The 22,379-nt window shown below is 38.3% G+C and overlaps 1 protein-coding gene across 1 annotated transcript in view; it reads right to left on the minus strand.

Annotated features, from left to right (window-relative positions):
- Positions 1-21,484, minus strand: part of LOC149263359 (uncharacterized) — a 139,560-nt gene extending 118,076 nt beyond the window's left edge. Inside the window, exons 1-2 of the mRNA XM_089387795.1 lie at positions 21,371-21,484; positions 20,797-21,011 (exon numbers count right to left, since the gene is read on the minus strand). Of these exons, the coding sequence (XP_089243921.1) occupies positions 20,797-21,011; positions 21,371-21,429 (274 nt within the window). The 5' untranslated portion in view covers positions 21,430-21,484. The remainder of the gene's footprint in view (positions 1-20,796; positions 21,012-21,370) is intronic.
- Positions 21,485-22,379: the final 895 nt, after the last annotated feature.

Here is a 22,379-nt window from a genome sequence, read left to right on the forward strand (position 1 = left end):
TTAAGTGTTTCTTCCCCTCTTTTATAGGGAGAGGGAGAGCTTGAAAACAGTTACAAAAATAGCTTAACCTGAGCTCCAATTGTTTGATCGACTAGAAATCTTAGTGTGCAGGCTATGTCACCTCAAATTATTACAACATAAATATGTTTTTATTTAAAACATAATAACAAAACAACAAACAAAAACAAAACATAATACTCATGTGAAATTGAAATGATAGTCATGCGAAAATATCTCCACGCCACTTCCTTGGGTGGCCTCTGGTTCAACCACATTTCTACCACATTACACCTCATGCCCTCTCGGTCAGTTTCCTGTATCCTTTGCCTTAAATGCTTGATTTCCCACTCCCTAGAGCAGGGAGTGATCAACTATCGATCTCTTTCCACGGGGCAGGAACATAAACCATCAAGGCAACACTGCATTGCTTGATTGCGTGTGGCTCCATGTTGAGCCATTAAGTCTTTCTGAGACCCATACCTCCATTAACTCCATGAAGATGTGCGAGTGAAGCAATTTAATTCATTTATGCTGGTCATGTAGTCCTTGGTTTCTTGTTGCAATGTCTTTCGCAGGACGGGCCCCTTTTCAATTTCCGACTGCTCCATGCCCTCATTTACTCCCTCAGCTGCCGACCCCTACGCCTGCAAAGCCCCGTTTTACATTATCAAAGCGTAACATGCCCTTTGAAATGGTTATATAATTGTATTGGAGCTCAGGTCGTTCGGGAAATTTTTGGCAAAACGTGCTTTATAAATATGTGAACGCTGATCTCCAATCAACCCCTCCTGCCTTAGCCCTGAGGAATTTGGTGGAAACTATACGATAAGAGCATGGAACAGGGGCCGATTCTTTAGAATACTGCATTATAACTGGTACTAATGCATAATACATAGGACCATACCACATGTGTGCCTGGACCCCTTTGTAATATCAGAATTTAGAGATTAGGGATTTCTAATCCTTGCCTTTGGTGCACTCTCCTAAAACTTGCGACTCGCCTTATGCCACTTGTCCAACTCATTTTGGGCCCCATGATATCAAGATTTTCTCTGATATGCATATCGGAAGAGACCCTGATACACTTTTCTGTGAAATGCCGATATCACACTATTTGCAATCGCTGATTTTCCATGACCCTCCATATTGCGATTGTCGATATGTGCTTAGTGTCCTTGATGTGTAATTACCAATGTGCAATTTGTGATATCATACCTCTGTAATACAAAGCGTCAAGTAGCATGCTTCCTGATCCTCCGATATTGGGGACCTTCGATATGGCAATTGCTGATTTACTATATACCTTTGCTTCTGATTCCTGATTGGACATGTGGCGGATGGACACAAACTCAAACTTAGAATTTTTTAAGCTTTCCCTTTGTCTTCTAGTTTTGAGAGGTAGAACTTCAATCTGCTCTAACTTTTGATTTTGGAGTCCATTTGGGGAGTAACACATACCGTTGGAAAGCTAATTCTGAAATCTATCCAATGGAGGGGGTCTAATTTAGTGCTGAGTGCTTATGCGGCTTGGAAGATGGCTGAAAAATTTTCTGCCCTTATGCACCCTTCTGACAGATGAAAACAAATTTTGTAGAAGGTGACACCAATGGCCTCAACTGGGGATAGTTCCTTGCTAGCAAGGTGTTGATAACCTACAGTCTAGCAACCTTCTATCTATTGGGAATGGAGTCATTTTATTCATGTACATAAAAACAAAAATAGAAGTATAAATAACTATAAGTGTTTGATGATATTTTACAATGGCTCATTGGTATGTACAATGGGTGAGAACTGAACTTCATAGTGCTCGAAATAAATCTTGAGGAATTGCCCATTTATAGGCATCTCAAGCATTTCACCCTCCAAGTTCTCGAGCATAAAAGTATTGTTTCCTTTAGTCTCATCAACTTTGAAGGGTCCAAACCATAAGGGATCAAATTTACCATGTTTCCCTTTGTCTTCTCTTCTCACATCCCACCTCAGAACTAGATCTCCTGGTTGAAGAGGCTTGTCTTTAACTTTCTTATCAAACACGGATTTCATTCTTTTCTGGTAGTTGTCTAGCTTGTGATTTACCTATTCTCTGGTCTCCTCGAGCTCCACTAATTGATTTATCCTTCTAGTCATGGAGTTGGGTTCTTCTTCCCCATATTGTAGCATCTTAACAAATGACATAGCAAGTTGTGTTGGAAATAAAAATGCTTTTCCATAGACCAAATCGAAAGGCGATTTATCCATGGATCTTTTTGGAGTGATCCTATTTTCCCATAGTGAAAATTTTAGTTGAGAATTCCAGTTCCTCTGACTTTCTACGGTTGTCTTCTTCAAGATTCTCACCACTGTCTTGTTGGAAGAATCAACCAACCCATTTCCTTGAGGATAGTAGGTAGTAGAGTGGCCAACTGTGATGTTAAATTTCTAAAAAAAGGTGTTAAATTTTGTAGACTTAAAAGCCTGGGTGTTATCCTTCACAATATTCACAGGACATCCAAACCTGGGCAAGATATTCTCCTCCAAAAATTTCATTACCACAGTGTCAATTGCGTTCCTGGTTGGGATTTCTTCTACCCAATTGGTGAAATAATCTGTGGCAATGAGGATCCACTTGTGTTGGCCGCTAAAAGGAGAGTATATCTCTCTGATAAAGTCCAATCCCCATTACCTGAATGGTTCATCTACATAAATAGGAACCAAGGGGAGTGGGGCTAATTTTTTCTTTTCAGCAAACACTTGACATTGCTGACAGGACCTAACATAAGGGTGAACATCTCCAAATAGTTTGGGCCAATAGAACCCTACTTTCAATATCTTATGCTCAATGGTCTTCCAATTGTAATTCCCCCCTACAAATTCCACTATGGAACTCCTCCATCACTATTTGAGTATCTGTCTCAACCAAACACAACAATAGAATTCCCATCGGGTCTTTACAGTAGAGTTTCCCATTGGATATAACGAACTTATGAGCTCGAGCCCTCAATTCTTTGTACTTGGATTTTTCCATCTTCATTGGGCACCTCAAAAATAGGAGATAGTGGATGATATTTTGATACCAGGCAGAGGTTTCATATTTGATATGAATCTTTTGGACTAAAGTCTTGATCATAGGTTATGTCCCCTCTTCATCTTCTTCTATTAAAAGGTTGAACCCCAAGGCTTGGCAGTTGGGCTTCGATAGGATTTTGGCCAACCATTGTCCTTTCACAAGCTTATTGGGCTTTACCTCCATGTCATACTATTGGATTCTTGCAATCCACTATCTCTTTCACCATCACTGTCCCCTTGCACCAAAATTTACTTAACAATTGTTGTCAGGACATAGGCCACGATGTTTGAATGTAAAAAATAAACTCTAAAAGCCTTCAAAGCTTTGACTAGAGCATATGCCTATTTTTCCAATATATTATATTTCAGTTCAACATCCCGCAACACTTGGCTGAAGAAAGCTATAGGCTGCTCATGGCCTTCCTTATTTTTTTGTAGTAACACAACGACTACAATATGAGGGGAGGCAAAACAAAAGATGTAAAATGGCCTTGAATAGTCCGGGCTGACTAACACCAGAGCCTCTACAAAAGCTCTCTTGATTCTAGAGAAGGATTCTTAGGAATCTGGGCTCCACTTTACTTTGTTCTCCTTCTTCAACATGTCTATAATGCCCCTCACTATCTCCGCATAGTTTGGCACAAATCTCCTTAGAAAATTAATCCTCCCCAAGAAGACTTGGACCTCCTTTTTATTTCTTGGTAAAGAAATATGGCTGATGGCATCCACTCGCTTAGGATCGATCTTCACCCCTTCCCATGCTATGATATGCCCCAATATTTTTCCTTCGATCAAAGCGAACTGAGATTTCTTGGGATTTAGAGACAACCCATACTTCCTGCATTTATCAAAGGTGAGGTTCAAATGTTCAATTTTCTCCACATATATTTTGGAGAAAACAGTGATATCATCCAAATAAACCACCAAAAATTTGTCTTTCACTTCAACAAATTCTATGTCCATTTTCCTCTCGAAAATTGTTCCTGCATTTATTAGGCCGAACAATATCCTTGCATACATGAAAGTCTCCCAAGGTGTAGTGAATGCAATCTTTTTCTGATCATCGGGATGCACTACCACTTGATTATACCCAGAAAAACCATGCATCATGGATATCCAAGAAGAGCCAACTACCTTCTATAAAACATGATCCATTTTAGGAAATGAGTAATTGTCCTTCAAAGAAGCTCTGTTGAGGTTCTTGAAATCTACACACATTCTTATTTCTCCATTCTTCTTCCTAACAGGAACCCGACTTGCAACCCATTCTGAGTACCTTAGTGGAACAATGATTTTAGCCTGTAATAACTTCTTCACTTCCTTCTTAATGATTGGGAGTAGGAGGGGATTGATCTGTCCGAGTTTCTGCTTACAAGGCTTCACATCATTCTTTAAAGGAATCTTATGTTGAATAACATTTACATCAAAAGTTTTCAAATCATCATAAGACCAAGAAAAAAAATCTTTATAGGCTTTTAAGAGGTTTAAGTACCTTTGTTTGTATTGATGAGGGATCCCTTTTGACAACTTAATCATCCGGGGTTCGCCCTTTGAGCCTATGTTACAATCCTCCACCTATTCATCAACTTCCTGTTCGGAAAGTTTAGAGGCCACATCGTTAGCTTTGAATAACCTCTCCAGAGGAAATAGACCCTGTGGAATGGAATTTCCCTTCAGTTGCAAAATGCTATGTCCTGTGATATTTTCATCCCATGCAGTTGGTTGTTCTTCTGTTACTTCTTCCTCTTCTTGGTCAACCATAAAGTTTGGGAATTCCCCGATGACTTCCATGAAGCGCTTGATTTGCTCATCATCCTCAAAGACTCGCCAATGTTTCACATTGCCAGACACTGAGGGTCTGTATCTAAATTCAATTTCATACCTAAGGAGTGGATTTTGTGGTGGCTTGAAGTTTCTGGCACCTACAACTAAAGAATCATGTATTTGATTTCCTTCCCTGGGTAAGAATTGGACATTAAAAGTTGAGAATAAGTGGTCGATCAAGTCCCAAACCTCATTTCTGTAAGCCATTAGTTGAGGGTGGTTGGTTTGGCATTGGTCCTTGATTTGCTTCACTACTGATTCTGAGTCTTTGAATGCAGCCAGGCAGTCAATGTTTAGATTCTTGGCTTCTTACAGGCCAAGTAGCAATGCCTCATACTCTACTACATTGTTGGTGGATTCAAATTCTAGTTTGAAGGAGAGGGGAAGTAAGCTACCCTTTGGAGATATCAACAATACCCCTGCTCCATTTCCTTCTTTAGAAATGGCACCATCAAAATAAAGCTTCCATACTTTTCTACAATCTTTGAGTTGTTGGTTTGATTTGACTGCAATATGTACTTATGTTTCATCTAGAATACAATCGTCCTTTTCTGTCCCATACATAGGAGCATTGTTTGAGAAATCAGTTCTTGTGATCGTTTTAATGAATCTAGATTCTCTGTACAGTTTCCTTTCATCTCCACCAAAGATAGGAATGGTAGCATAAGTGAGATCCAACTTGATGGACCCTCCGATCTTTGATCCCCAAGACTTGGATAAAATCATACTAAACCTCACAGGGATGTCAACAACTACAATGTCCATCACTACACTTTTTGCTGGGATCTGGGCCAAATTCACCACCAGATGCTTGATCATCCCTAAGCACTTGACCCTCTTAGAGTCAAAAGAATAGATATCTTTATATGGTATGGTTATCTCTAGACCCAGTTGCTCCATCACTTATAGTGGCATCAAAGTATGAGAAGCTCCTGAGTCCAACATGCAATTATGGAGCAGGAGGTCATGTACTACCAGAGTGACATAAAAAGGTGAAGTGGAGGAATCTTGAATTTCTACATGAGGTGCAAAGACTACCATTAACCTTTCTTCTTGTAGGTTTAAACTGTCAAGTGGTTGAGATGAAGTGAAAGGAAACATGAAATGAGACTTGAGCCTTGTAGGTGGGCTATTTCAGGAGCTAAGACAATGGCACTGAGATCTTAGCTTTCTCAAGCTCTTTCTGAAGGTTAAAGATGGTATGGCCTTTCTCTGCAGTGCTAATTTCTACAAGCTCCTTTTCTTTTTCATGGTTGAGTCTAATAGGGGGAGGTGATTTACTTTCTTTGATGACTTGAGGCTTATAACAATTCGAATCTAAGGACTATTTCTTCCTTTGAATAATTGGATCTATAAGCCCTTTCCCCTTGTCAGCCAACTTAGGAGGCTCCTGGGAGGAAGTTCCTTCATTATGATCTTGTCCTCTTGATCTCTTTCTAGATGATCACAGATCATATTTCCTGTGCAATTGAGCTTGCATGAAATCAACAAATTGCTTGCAGTAATCATCGATATCGTCATCATTCAGTGTTGCATCAAGCTCCTCCTCCTCTTCATATGTTCTGAGTTATTGTCCTTCATCGGAGAAAGAGGAATACAAGTTCCCCTAAACATCACTTGTATCTGGTATCAATTCCTATGGATCATCTTCTATATACAATGGAGGATGAATGTGGTTTTGTTGCTCTTTCCTCTCCCTTTGCATTACATGTAGGGGAGGCCTTCTGTATTGGGGATTAAAACCTCGATCAGAGGCTAGGAAGTTTTGTCTTTGAAGGCTTTTATTCTCCAACTCCATTTTTGTTAGTTTGCTTGACAAGTTCTTTATCAACTTATCCATCTCCTCTATCCTCTGTTCTTGAGATTATCTTCCTTGACTTGAGGAAGATGCCTCCTCTTTCCCCATTTTCCTATCTCCAAAGTCAGTTCTACTTCTTGACTTCCCTATGGAGGTAAAGTTTGCTTCTACTTCAAGGGCATCGGTTTGGATCTGGTCCAAGGTAGGAGACTTCCTTTCTCTAAGGGTAAAACCAAATTTCGAATCAAAGGCCCCAATAAAGACTTCTCGGGCAATAGCTTGGGGAGGTTTGATTTCAACATGCATATTGTTGTAAAGTTTATTAAATATTTTAATGGAATCAGAGATATCCTCACCAGATTTCTTCTTGATAGAATTAAACTCAATAAGAATGTATCCATCGTCTCTCTTCTCACCCCATTTTTGCATAAAGGAGTTCTCCATTTCCTCCCAAGTATTAATGGTACAATTTGGCAATGATTTAAACCATTTCCTAACTTCCCCATCCAAAGATTGGATGAAAATCCTCAATACTACATCTTGGTGTTCAACATTCAGATTTTCTGCAAAGGCACAAAAAATTTCTATGTGTCTCTATGCTGTTATATCAGCTTCTTCGTTATACCTGGGTAGGAGCTTGAGATAGTCTTGTGGCATGGAATTTAAAGGTTGAGGAAAGTTTAAGGGAGCATATTTGTTTAACAAGAACTGCGGGACAACCATTTGGATCAGAGGTGGTGGTGCTTGATTTATTAGGGGTCCCTGAGCTATGACCAAATGAGGAACAACTGACTGAGCGTGAAATGAGAAACTCTTAATACTGCGGGTAGGGCTACTTTGGCGTTTATCTTTTATCTCCTCGGCTTCTTTTTTGAACTCTAGGGACGCGATATTGAGTAGATGACCACTTTCTGGAGGATATACCAGGGCTCTTGGAGTCTTAAGGAAATTCAGAACAATGAATTATGACCTTTTATGAACTGGATGAGGAGGTTTCAGGAAATGAAGAGACAATATCATCAATATTTGGAGTCTTTTTGTTGGGTCCCTATAATACTAGTGATTACCCCATTACTATTGTAGTTATACCCCTTGTTAATATTGTTGTGCCCCTATTGCCCCCATATTGTTATCACTGTGCCCCATAGAATCCCTCTATTGTTATTTTTGTGGCTTTATATTATTATTGTTAGGTCGGCTGGATTATATTGTGACTCCTTAGACTCCTATATATAGAAAGGAGGTTTTGTCATTTGAATCATCCAAGAATTGTTCATTTATGTAATGTAAAGGAGGTTGCCCCCTCGAAGAGGCTGAATTCTAAGGCGTTGATCTATCTTTTCTATCTTTTTCTCGAGTTGGTTTCATAACATTTGGAATCAGAGCTTTGGATTCTAGGGTTTCGCTGCTCCAAACAGGTCATCGTGGAATTTTCGCTATAATTTTTTTTTTTTTTTTCTGCGATGTTTCAAAAGTTGCAAAAAAAACCCATTGAGAAGAAATTGCGCTGAACCTCAGGTCCGAATTTCAAAGCTTTTTTCTCTATATTTGCGGAGATATGATCTGAGGAAGTTGGGCTTTTTGCAGACTCCTGAATTACATTCCAAACATGTGACCTGGGGAAAATCGTCATAACTTTCTCTCTGGGGATCGGATTGAAATTTCGTAAGAAGGTACAGAAAGAGGATGGACTCTAGTTTCTTGTATGCATTTTTCAGATCCATAGGTCGAAACAATGACTCGTGCCACGTCGTACAAGTTCGCTCTATTGAACTAGTCTATAATCAAGTCACTGTGAGAGATTTCGCATAACTCTTCCGTGGAGAATCCAATTTGGGTCAGACTTGTGGCATTGGAAAGAGGACACAGAGGGCTACTGCAGGTCACAAATTTAGAACTAGATGATCGAAAAGTACAGAGATACATCAGAGGAAATATCGAGCTCCTACAAAGTGAAAAAAAGTGTGTAGATTTTCTTAAATTTTTGCTTAAGATCGGTTTGAAAATTATTTTGAAGGAATTATTATCGGTAACTGATGCCTCGAGGAAAGAAAATGCAAACACCTAGTAAGGAACCTGAAAGCTCTAGCATGACTCATGAAGAAGAGGAAGAAATGCTACATGATATATCAAAATTACAAGAATAAGTGCAACAAATGTCACGCTCACAAAAGCTAACAGAAGCTAAGATAAATGGCATGGAATCTAAGATAAAGGGCATGGAAGCTAAGATGGATGATTGGAAGATAGATTTGAAGACAGACATGGAAGAATTGAAGATAGATTTGAACACAAACTTGAAGACAGGCATGACAGATATGAAGACAAATTTGACAAATTTTCTACAAGAAATACTTACTCATGGTGAAAAGGTAGTAAAGGAAACTCATGATGCGAACAAAAGAAATGTTAATCATGATATCATAGACTCTAATGTTGGATCGAAGACTCACCATATTCCAAAAATCGATATGAGGAAGTTTGATGGCAAGGATCCCGCCACATGGATATTATAGATGGAGCAGTGCTTCGATCTCAATAATGTGCAAAACACACAAAAGGTACATATGGCAACTTTATATTTGGAACCAAATCAGTTTGTATGGTATCAATGGATTTGCTCTCGTAAACAATTTATCACTTGGGCAATTTTTATAGAAGAATTGATAGCACATTATGAGGATACAAAAAGCAACACTTTTTTAGCCAATTGATAAGTCTCAAACAAAAGGGTTCAATAATGGAGCACATTGAGGGGTTCCAAAAATTGAACATAAGGGTAAAAGATATTCCAGAGGAGCATAGGATTGATGTGTTTATAGGGTCTTTAAAGGATAATATCCAACATGATGTTCACCTTTGGGAACCTGATTCATTAGAGAAGGCATTCAGGTTAGCACGAAAAATGGAAAGCAAAATTATGGCAACCAGGAAGCATACCACTCACAACTATAAAGACGGAAGCGTTGTTGCCCCTAGTCTTCCACAACCTATAAGGTTGACACCACAACAATTGGAAGAAAAAAGAGCAAAAGGGCTTTGTTACAATTGTGATAGAAAATACACTAAAGGTCATAAGTGTGTTGAGAAGAAATTATTCTACATAGATTGTGAAGAGGAAGAAGAAAAGGAGCAAGAAAGGTCAAAAGAAGAGGATATAATCCAAGAACAAAGCCTAGATGAAGAAAAAATAAATCCGACCATATCTTGTAATGCATTGGCGGGAATTACCACTCCTCAAACCATCAATATAGAAGGACAAATCAAGAAGAAAAAGGTAATAGTGTTTATTGATTCAGGAAGCACCCACAATTTTATTCATTGTAGGGTAGCAAAAGAATTGAATTGCTTCCTATATCCAGCACCAGAGTGTCAAGTGATGATTGCAAATGGAGGAACAATAAATTGTTCTAGAAAGTGCCATAATATCAAGCTATCCATGGGAGAATATGTATTGACTAACCCAATGATTTCCATTCCAATGGGAGGTGCTGATGTTGTACTAGGAGTCCAATGGCCACAATCCTTGGGTACAATAGCTTTTAATTTTCAAGAACTTTTCATCAAATTTTCTACGGAAGGAAAGGAAGTTGAACTAAGGGGTATTGCAGGGAAACCAGGAAAGATAATCAGCTCTAATGGTATGACAAAGCTTCTAAAAAAGGAGCAAAGAGGTGTAATTGCACAATTATGTTCGCTAGATGTTTCCACATCGGAATCATCTATTTCTCCATATCTCCAAAAAGTCCTGGACAATCATTCCAAGGTATTTGAGACTCCCAAGGGTCTCCCACCTATGCATGATCATGATCATGCTATTCATCTGATTCTAGGAAGTGTTCCTCCAAACATCAGGCCGTATAGATATCCCTATGTCCAAAAGAGTGAAATTGAACGTATGGTTGCAAAAATGCTATAGGCTGGTATAATTCAGCCGAGTCAAAGTTCTTTCTCTGCTCCAGTAGTATTGGTGCATAAGAAGGATGGATCATGGCGCATGTGTCCGGATTATAGGGAGCTCAACAAGCTCACTATTAAAGATAAGTTCCCCATTCCTGTCATTGATGAATTACTGGATGAATTGCATGGATCAATTTACTTCACCAAGTTGGATCTTCGTTCAGGATATCATCAAATCAGAATGAAGATTGAAGACATTATGAAAACCGTGTGATCCAGGTGGATATTGGTGGACACCTGCCAAGTCCACCTGGACCCCCACCATTGTCTTTCTCAGTATTTTCAGTTTCCTTAATTGTAGCACAACTTACTATTTTTAGCAGTTTTTCGGGTCCTGAACTTCCGGAGCCGTTTTGAGGCCCTAAACGACGTTTTTTGGGTTTGAGGCCCTAAATGACGTTTTTTGGGAAATCCACCGCCAACGATTTTTCTGATAAAAATCGTCTTTTCCGTCGTAGTCCTCGGAGAGATCTTTCCAACGGGCTATCATGCTCGTCAAACGGAGATCATATGCCAAAGTTACGACCCAGGGAAGTTGATGTACCAACTTACCCCCAAACGAGGCCCACAGTTTGGCGTTTCATCTCCTAGGGTTAGGTTTTGGAATGTTAAGGGTTTTCCATTGTTTCTCAACAATAAATAGGCCTTCGAGCCTCATTGTAAGACAGTTCAGAGGCATGTAGCCATCACATCTCTTCTCAGAGATAAGCTACCATCGCCCTAGCTAGTTTATTTCCATTTCTAATTGTAAGCATATTTCAGTATTTCCTATTAATGAAATGAAGTATTATTTCCGCTGCATCTTTGTGTATATGGTTATCTCTGTAATTTGTTGCGTTCCTGTTTAAATCTGGATCACCGTGTTTAGAACTCATGAGGGTCATTAGAATTTTTGGTCATGCCTTTTGGCCTTACCAATGCACCTTCAACATTTCAAGGTTTGATGAATTCAATTTTCAAACCATTCCTTAGAAAATTTGTGTTAGTATTTTTTGATGATATACTAATCTACAACAAGTCTTGGAAGGATCATGTTGAACATGTTGACAGGGTGCTACAACTATTGGAGGAGAAACAATTATATGCAAAAAGATCCAAATGTTTCTTTGGAGTCCAGGAGGTGGAATATTTGGGTCATATTATATCTCATGAAGGAGTTAAGGTAGACCTTAGAAAAATTAAAGCCATTAAGGAATGGAAAATCCCTACATCCATAAAGCATCTGCGAGGATTTCTTGGGTTGACAGGGTATTATCGCAAGTTTGTTAAGAATTATGGGAGAATAGCAGCACCACTAACAACATTATTGAAGAAAGATGCATTTTCATGGACTCCGGAAGCAACAAAGGCCTTTGAACATCTTAAAGAGGCAATGTGACAAGCACCAGTCTTAGCTACACCAGACTTCACAAAAACCTTTATTGTGGAATGTGATGCTTCAGGAAATGGAATTGGTGCTGTTCTAATGCAAGATGAAAGACCCATTGCTTTTGAAAGTCATCCAATCAAGGGAAAGTTTTTAAGCAAAGCTATTTATGAGAAGGAAATGTTGGCAATACTCCATGCACTTAAGAAATGGCGACCCTATCTAATGGGAAGACACTTCAAGGTAAAAACAGATCATGATAGCCTTAAATACTTTTTAGAACAAAGATTATCCTCTGAAGAGCAACAAAAGTGGGTCACAAAGATGTTGGGTTATGACTTTGAAATCATCTACAAAAAAGGGAAGCAAAATGTGGTGGCAGATGCACTCTCAAGAAAGGATGAGGATGTGGAAGCATTGTTGTGTGCCATTTCTATTATCCAACTAGATTGGATAAACGAAGCAAGGGAGGAATGGAAGAATGATGAAGAAGTGTGTGCACTTATTCGAAAGCTACAACAAGATTCTAGTACGTCTGATACATTTAGCTGGCAAAATGATTCGTTATGGTACAAAGATCGCTTATACCTCTGTAAGAATTCCTAGCTAAAACAAAAGATTCTTATGGAATTGCACACTTCTTCCTTAGGAGGGCACTCAGGGTTTCTAAAAACTTACCACAGGGTTAAGAAGGAATTTTTTTGGGATGGCCTTAAATCAGATAATCAAAAGTTTGTGGCGGAATGTTTGGTTTGCCAACAAAATAAAGTTGAAACAATTAAGACACCAGATCTATTACAACCTTTATCCATTCCAAGCCAACGTTGGGAGGAGGTTTCAATGGATTTTATCACAGGTTTACCCATGTCTGAGGGAAATAGTGTCATCATGGTGGTAGTTGACAGACTTACCAAGTATGCACACTTTTGTGCATTATCACATCCATTTAAAGCCAGTACAGTTTCTACTGCATTTATGGAAACAATTCAAAAGCTACATGGAAACCCAAAGATTTTTGCAAGTGACAGAGATCCCATTTTCACCGGAAATTTTTGGACAGAATTATTTTCTTGTCTTGGTACTTAGTTAGCTCCTAGCTCATCTTATCATCCTCAATCTGATGGGCAAACTGAGATAGTAAACAAATGTTTGGAAGGATATCTTCGTTGCTTTGTATCTGATAAACAAACACAATGGGTCAAATGGTTGCCTCTAGCTGAATGGTGGTATAACACTTCCTTCCATACAACAACAAAAATAACCCCATTTATGGCACTTTATGGGTATCAACCACCATCCATCACATCATATTTAAGAGAAAATTTTAAAGGTTCAGGCAGTGGAACATCACATCGAACATCAACAACAAGTCCTCCAACTCTTAAAGGATAACCTTGTGTTGGCACAGAATAGAATGAAACAACAGGCAGATCAACATCGCAGTGAAATAAGTTTTGATGTAGGTGATTGGGTATTCCTACGGCTACAACCATATAAACAAATGTCCCTCAAGCAAGCTAAGAAGGATAATAAATTATCACCAAAGTATTATGGTCCATACAAGGTGTTGCAAAAGATTGGTACTATGGCATACAAATTGGAGCTTCTTGCAACTTCTCGATTGCACCCAGTTTTCCATGTTTCATGTTTAAAGAAGGTTATAGGCGACAAGCTCCCAGTTCAAACAATATTGCCAGAACTTGACGAGGAAGGAAAAATTATATTGGAACCGGAAGCAGTCATAGAAACAAGAATTCGGCAGCTACGAAATCAATCAATTTCAGAGTATCTTATCAAGTGGAAGAACTTATCCACTGAAGATTCCACATGGGAGGATGAGAATTTTATGCAGAAGTATCTAGAACTACTCAAGCGTTGAGGACAACACTTTTTTGAAGGCGAGGGGCATGTTGGGTCCCTATAATACTAGTGATTACCCCATTACTATTGTAGTTATACCCCTTATTAATATTGTTGTGCCCCTATTGCCCCCATATTGTTATTACTGTGCCCCATAGAATCCCTCTATTGTTATTTTTGTGGCTTTATATTATTATTGTTAGGTCGGCTGGATTATATTGTGACTCCTTAGACTCCTATATATAGAAAGGAGGTTTTGTCATTTGAATCATCCAAGAATTGTTCATTTATGTAATGTAAAGGAGGTTGCCCCCTCGAAGAGGCTGAATTCTAAGGCGTTGATCTATCTTTTCTATCTTTTTCTTGAGCTGGTTTCATAACACTTTTCTTTCTTAGTCCTTCTGGATATTAGCTTCTCTGGATCAGATACAACGAACATTCTTTGTTGAGAGGGGTTTGAACGGGTATGGGGCCTCTTAGAAGCCAAAATGATGAAATAAGAATACATCCAGTGGAGTTGCCAAGGTGTTTCTAAATAAATTCAGAGTGGAGTTGTCAAGGTGAGGGATCTTCAAACCACACTTTCCTTGCTCACCTAACAGAGGGAATGCAGAGATTTGTCATACCCAAGGAAAAATATACTAATCCATTCCCCAACAATGACGCCAAAAAGATGTTGTCACTTTTTCTAGCACCTGTAGCACAACTTCTTCAGGAGATAGGAAAGCTTCCTAGAGACAACCTTGGGTTGAAGGGGGAGACCATTGCCTAGGACACCTTAAGGAGTACTTGAAAAATTTATAGTAAAGGCTTTCAACACTTTGGTTTGTCACAAAAATATAGATCGGCTTGATTAAGAAGCATTCATAAAGGTACCAAATAGAAAGCAGGTTGTACAAAGGAGTATTCATGGAATAATCTTCAGCTTCAGCTGGCCAAATCAAATTAGGAATATGCAACGATTTAATTGTTGAAACATAGATAATGGGAGAAGACAGTAGAAGAGGAGCCCATTATATAGAGCTTAATGGCTAAGAATTCCATATATCAAGACTCAGAGAGAAATGAGTGAGGGGAATATCTATGGAATGCTAAGATACATGGAGCGTTGTTTAAAGATTCAATTCCTCCAACAATGCAGGCATTATGCACCACTGTTTTGACTTAAATGAATCTGCATCTGAAGGAAATGCAACTAGCTGCTACTTTACATGTAATTTGAGAAGAAAATTTAACACATATGATAATATAGAGAGAGAGGAACATACTGCAAATCTAAAAAGTTGGAATCGCCTGAATTTTGTATTAATCTCTTGAAGAAAACCAACATACAACAAGCTTCAAATATGCCTTTAGGAAAACAGGGAAGGTCTTGTAAGAGAGAAATCTTTCCCAAAATTTTGAACCTTTCTTAAGTGTTTCTTCCCCTCTTTTGTAAGGAGAGGATGAGCTTGAAAACAATTACAAAAATAGCTCAACCTGAGCTCTAGCTGTCTGATTGACTAGCTCTCTCGGCGTGTAGGCTCTGTCACCTCAAATTATTACAATAGAAAGATGTTTTTCTTTAAAACATAATAACAAAACAACAAACTAAAATAAAATAGAATAATCATGTGAAATTGAAATGATAGTCCTATGAAAATATCTCCACACCACTTCCTTGTGTGGCCTCTGGTCTAGTCATGTTTCTGCCACATTACACCTCATGCCCTCTCGACCCGTTTCCTATCGCCTTCACCTTAAAAGCTCGATTTTCCCATTCTATAAAGCTCGGAGCGATCAATTATCAATCTCTTGCCATAGGGCAGGAACATAGACCATCAAGGCAACACTGCATTTCCCAATTACGTGAGGCTCCATTTTGAGCCATTAAGTCTTTCTGAGCCCCATACCTCCCTTAACTCCTTGAAGATGTGCAAGTGGAGAAGTTTAATTCATTTATGCTTGTCATGTAGTCCTTGGTTTCTTGTTGCAGAGTATTTTGCATGACAAACCCTTTTTCAATTTCTGATTGCTCCATGCCCTCATTTACTCCCTTAGTTGTCGACCCCTACGCCTTTAAAGCTATGTTTTACATTACCAGAGCGTAACATGCCCTTTGAAACGGTTATACAATTGTATCAAAGCTCGGGCCGTTCGAGAACTTTTAGGCTGAACGTGCATTATAAATCTGCAAAAGCCGATCTCCGATCAACCCCTCCTGGCTTAGCCCCAGGCGATCTGGTGGAAACTATACATTAGGAGCATGGAACGAGGGCCGATTCTTTAGAATACTGCATTATAACTGGTCCTAATGCATAATACATAGAACCATACCACATGTGTGCCTGGGCCCTTTGTAATATTGGAATTCGGAGACCAGGGACTTCTAATCCTTGCCTTTGGTGCACTCTTCCAAAACTTGCGACTTGCCTTATGCCACCTGTCCACCTCATTTTGGGCCCCACGATATTAAGAGTTTCTCCAATATGCATATCGGAAGGAACCTGATACACTCTTCTGTGAAATGCCAATATCGCACTATTTGGGATTCCCAATTTTCCATGACCCCCAATATTGCGATCGCCAATACACACTTAGTGTCCCTGATGTGTAATTGCTAATGTGAGATTTGCGATATCAAACCTCAGATATACAAAGCGTCGAATGCCATGCTACCTGATCCTCCGATATTGCGAGACCTCAGATATTGTGGGACCTCCGATATTGCTATTGCTGATTTACCATATGCCTCTACTTCTAATTGCTGATTGGACACATGGTAGATGGACACGAACTCAAACTTAGAAATTTTCAAGTTTTCCCTTTGTCTTCTGGTTTTGAGAGGCATAACTTCAATCTGCTCTAACTTTTGATTCTGGAGTCCATTTGGGGAGTTCCATATACTGTTAGAAATCTAATTTCGAACACTATCCAATGGAGGGGGTTTGATTTAGCTTAGAGTGCTTATGCGTCTTGGAAGATGGCTACAAACGTTTCCGCTCTTATGCATCCTTATGACAGATGAAAACAAATTTCGCAGAAGGTGACAACAACGTGCACATCCCTCCAATCTTGAATATGCAACATCACTACCCAAAGAAGAAACTAGCCTGCCAACATCCTATCCATCACATGAAGCAATCTCAATCATAACAATCTCGTCCATGCCAAAACAATCCTTGAGTAGTCCCAATGACTCAAAAGAAGTCCATGATCAACAACCTGCCACAAAACAAATTGTTGTTCACCAAGTTCTCCACCAATCCACCAGAACTCCTAGCATATCTCGCTGCCAAGCCAGTAAAGACCACATCTCCATGTCTTCAGCTAAAACCTCTGCTCCATGATCTAGACAATCTAACTCCCTTTGAGCTGCTTCCTTGTGCACATTCTGGTTCACTGTCCCTTCAAAGTAGCTCTAATACCATGTTGGTTTTCCACGACACTGGAGAATCATGGTTAGGGGCTTAAAATCTCTAACACAACCAAATCAAATGCCACAACAAACTACTTTGCACAATGAAATAAATACAACAATAAATCAACACGTGCACAAATATACAACTTTTTAGAATTTTTCAATAACCCAACATCATTATATTAACAATGTATAATACAACAATCTAGGGCTCGCATACCAAGGATCATGACCCTCATACAATCATTGATACAACTAAGTTGCACGAAACGGGGAAACAAGTACAAGTTTCCGAAATGGGCACGGGTATGAAATGTGACACCCCCCCCCCCACAAAATTTGGAAACGGGGGAACACGATATATATATATATATATATATATATATATATATATATATATATATATATATATATATTAGATTTCAGGACATTTAAGAAATGATATGTGCAATCATAAAGCATACATGATACATCATAATTTATTACATTTAAATTTTAAACATTATGATTAAATTTACATCACATTTACTCATGAATGATCACATAATGAAAATAGCAATATGGGAATATCCAAAATCAACCTTTGTTATATATCCAAATCTCAAAATCTGCCTTGATTATATATATGAGGCTGCAAGAACTATAAAGACAAAATACCACTGCTCTCTTTCTCTTTTCTCCTTTGCTAAAATCGTCTGTCTCCAAGAGAAACGACTTGCTCAATTGTGTGATGAGGAAATGACGCGAGAGTCTTTTTATAACTTGACTCTTGAGAGAGGCATCTAGAAGCATCCACAAGATATTTTATTTGCCCAATAAAAAATTAGAACCGAAAAAACAAAAAAAATCACAATATGATGTGGAAATTTTTCTTGTATAGCTTGGAAACTCGTTTCTGGCCACATTGGCCACATTTCCCCAGCATGAAATGTGCCAGTATAGCCGGAAACTCGTTTCCAGGCCGTAAGGTACATGTTTCCACGTTTCTGTTTTGTTTCCTGGCTGAAACGGACCTGGGGGCAATGTTTCCTGCAACATAGTGATACAAGGAATACAAACTAGGGTTTGGTGTCAACAACTTCGACCACCAATCTACCCTGAACAAGACAACACTTGACCTACTTGCTGATGTAGTGCTCTGCAACCCCTTTAGTCCACGTGTACTGAACACATCTGCTGGTCCTTTTGCTCCTGATCTATAGCAACACCAAACCGCCTATATCAATGATCCTGCTCCTTTAGGTCACTAAACACAGCTCCAATCTGCTCTCTAGCTGATCATTAGTCCATCAATGAATCCAAATCATAGGGTCTTCTTGTGAGTTGTTCACAACTCCTTTTGTGAACAACTCCTAGACTGCCCATTGCTGCGCCTTAGCTCTTAGGGACTTCTTCCCTTTATTTCCTTCTTGTGCTGCTCTAATGAGGCAAACTTAAGGCACGTAGGGCTGCCCTCTATCACTGCAAGATGTCCTTCTCTTCAACAAAATTGGCTCAATGACTGGTCCACTTGGATGCCTTCCTTAGTCCTTCAAAGAGTCAACCCTTGACCTCTGTTCTTCTGCCCTTCTAATAACTGCTCTTTGTCCTCCAAGAGGCTTTACTTAGGGCTTGGAGCAAGCCACCACAACCCTCTCAAAACTGTTCCTTTTGACTGTTCCAAATACTGTCGTAAACTAGGACAACCATCCACTAGCAAACAGCATCAACTCAAGAGGATAACATACTTTGTTCTGAAACCTTCTGCTGCTCCTCTTGACCTCGGGATCAGTGCAAATCTGATCTTTGGTTAGGGCACAACAGCAGCCCTAAAATCTGCTCCAAAGCTTCCCTTAAGACCTGCTTTCTCCTCCAGTCATCCGCACTGTCCTTTACTGTGTTTGCAGCCTCGATTAGGCCTCCTCCTAGGCCTCTTGACCCTCCCAAAAGGCAAGCCGTCGACCTGCAATCTACACAGAGATCTGTGACCCAAAAACAGAGAAGAAAAACACCTTAACGCTGCACAAGTCTGCCCAAACTTCTTCTCCAAATCCTCGGCCTGCACTCCCAAAGAAACTTGCACCAAACCAGTCACAAGAAGATACAAAACTCGTCCTTCTTATCTTCGGTTATGACTACTTCAGATCTGCTGCCAATTCAGAGATTTATCTTTGATGTTGTTGCACTTTGGATGTGTCAAATAAGCCTCAATGTCTCCTTTATTTATATGATTTTTTATGGTGTGCAACAAGCAGCCCCTGGGGGCTTATTTCATATTTAGCCTACATGAAACCTTCTTGCAAACCCACATAAAGCACATAAAAATTCATATCTCAGCTTTGACAAGGGCTGTCTTGGTGCTTTTTGTTGCCCCTTGCTCCATTGAGAGTGCTCTACAATCTCCAAGTGCCAACTCATCAAAACTCCTCATGGATTCACACCCACAACTTTGGGTGCAAAGCCCACAGCTTGGGTACTCTTGCCCACAAATTCCTATGGTGCCAAATTCCTCCACAACCCTGTACCCTAGGGTTTGGAGTACTCCCAAGCTACAAATCTCAACACCATTCTCTTTCCTAATAACTCTCATCACTTTACTATGAAGTATGGCACTAGAATTGGCTCTAATAATAGAGCTGAACTGTTCGTACTTTGGGTTTTACTAATGATTGAATTGGAACACAAGGTGGAAAGGATCCAGACTCCAGATGATCCTAAGCTCATAATTGACCGATTACATGGTAAGAGAAATATCACTAATCTGATATGAGGGCCTATCTTGAACAGAGTTCAAGTATTGAGAAGTGATTTTGAAGAAATTTCCTTTACTCATATTTACAGGGAATTCAGCCACAGAGTAGATACTCTTTCAAAGGAGGCTTTGACTGTTAAAGAGGGTGGATTGATTGAGCAAGAGTTCAGAGATAACTCCCCTCAGGAAGAAGTACAAAAAGTTCTTCTTTGATGGACAATATGGTTGTTTCTTTTTGTAATAATCTTGTGTACAACTTACAGAATGAACTATTAAGGTTTTGGTTTGTCTTAGTCATTTCGTTGAAATGTTTTGATCAGTCAAAAAAGTTGTTTAAAGATGAATTGTAAGGCAGAGTTACAAGTAGCAATAGTTTCTTATAGTCTGGGACCAGAGGACAACTTATGTGTATTTTATTTCTTCTTGAAATATCATATACTAAGATTTGTTTCTTCAGAGAAAAAATATCGGCACCAGTTTTTTTATGCAATTTAAGATTTACAATGTTTTTGTTTAATTATCTCTTCATGCTGAATTCAGGACTTTCATGCAGTTAGATATTTGCACCAATTTTTCATGCAGTTAAAAGATTTATACTGGTTTTAAGTGCTTAATACATTTGGGGTTAAATTAAATCTACTCAAAAGTTTTATGCTAGTCCAAGTTACATCTCTATGTTAATGATGATTATACTAGCTCTCCCATGAACTCAACTTCCTCACCAGAGTACAAAAGTATCCCAAACCTGATTTCAAACATCATTGCAAGTTGAATTGAATGTAATGATATTAGTTACAGGAAAGCAGGCTTACCAGAGGCTAGTTCAAATGGATTCAAATATGGTTGCTGTTGGAATGACTGATTGTAGAAGGCTGGAGCAGAGTTTGGATTGAAGTACATGTCCATGCCTATTGGATCAGGGTATGGACACAGAGAATCATACCGTATAACAAATCCTTCTCTCTTTCTAAGCAGACTGTACTGAAACAAAAACTGTTTTACATATTCTGTGTTTGCCATTGCAAACCTGTATGGAAGAAATAACCAGCAAATTAATTGTACCTTTAAAAGCAAGAAGCTCTATAGGTAAAAGATGAATCCCCGTAAACAAGTATAAAGTAGTAATGATGCATCAAATATTAAATGAGCCCAAGTTTGCACTTCAATATTGAAGATCAAATATTATACCAGACTTTTCAATCAGATTGAAATTTATACTAAGAATGTTCAGATTTCCCTGTTTTCTTTTCGGTGTTCAATAGGTATAAGGGAATGGATTTATGTTAGTTACATAATTTATTATGAATGTTTCTATTACTTGAAATGAAAATGGACCTATATCAATCATTAATTGCATGGATTATTATGATAAAAAAATTCACTTACTCTACAGTCTGTGGTTCTAAATTAGAAGGCATTCCTGTCATGGAGCAACGAGTATGCATAACCGCATGATAGAACTGTCCATTTCTTCCATGGATCTCAAGTTTTGTGTCTTGAATTCCTGAAAAGATTAAGCATATATTGCGTTATTTGTAAGGTTTTGATATTAATGGCAAATGTAAGGGAATTTTCATTTATTGAGTGTTTATTTATTTTCTGAAAAAAAGCATGATTTTATATATGTATAGAAAATCAGTACATCCATGATTTATTTTCGTTTTCTTTCTAGAAATTGGAATGTATAAAACACAAGGACTCAATAACAGCAAAAATTGACCTAAACTCGCATCATTTTATATATCAACACACTAGACAACCAAACTATAAAGCAAATGTCTACATATGACACAACCCTGATAAAAATAAATAATCATAACCAAAAACTCAGGAAATGTGCATAGTGCCTTCCTCTGTCACCAAACCATCCTCTGTAAAGCTAAAAGCTTTGTTCGTTACAGTGGATGAGACCAGCAGCAGCTTTGAGGTCCTTTTTGGAGAGGCCATCCGCAAGTATATATGTTGAAAAGAAATGGTCTGAAATGTTACTCTGATAGTGGAGGGTGCTTTATTTACAATCTAATAAAATTATGAATAAAATTATTTATAATTATCCGAAGAATTGAGATTAGTAAATATAAAAAAATAACATAAAAGTATTTGTATTTTAATTTTGTATTATTTCTTTATAAATATTAAGTTGAAATAGATTTATATTAATTTGCATAATATAATTAAATTTAATAATTAAAAATATAATTTCATAAAATCAAATTTTTATTATTTTTTTTATAAATATTAAGTTAAAATAAATTTATATTAATTTGTATAATATAATTAAATTTAATAGTTAAAAACATAATTTTATAAAATTTAAATGGATTTAGAAAAGGGAAAAATATATTATAAATTTTTAAAAACTAAATTTTCAAAAAAAATTACAATTTCCATTACA

Source organism: Pinus tabuliformis, chromosome 6 (assembly GCF_031772625.1).
Source record: "Pinus tabuliformis cultivar Carrire ecotype Pingquan chromosome 6, CPIR1, whole genome shotgun sequence".
Classification (NCBI taxonomy): domain Eukaryota; kingdom Viridiplantae; phylum Streptophyta; class Pinopsida; order Pinales; family Pinaceae; genus Pinus; species Pinus tabuliformis.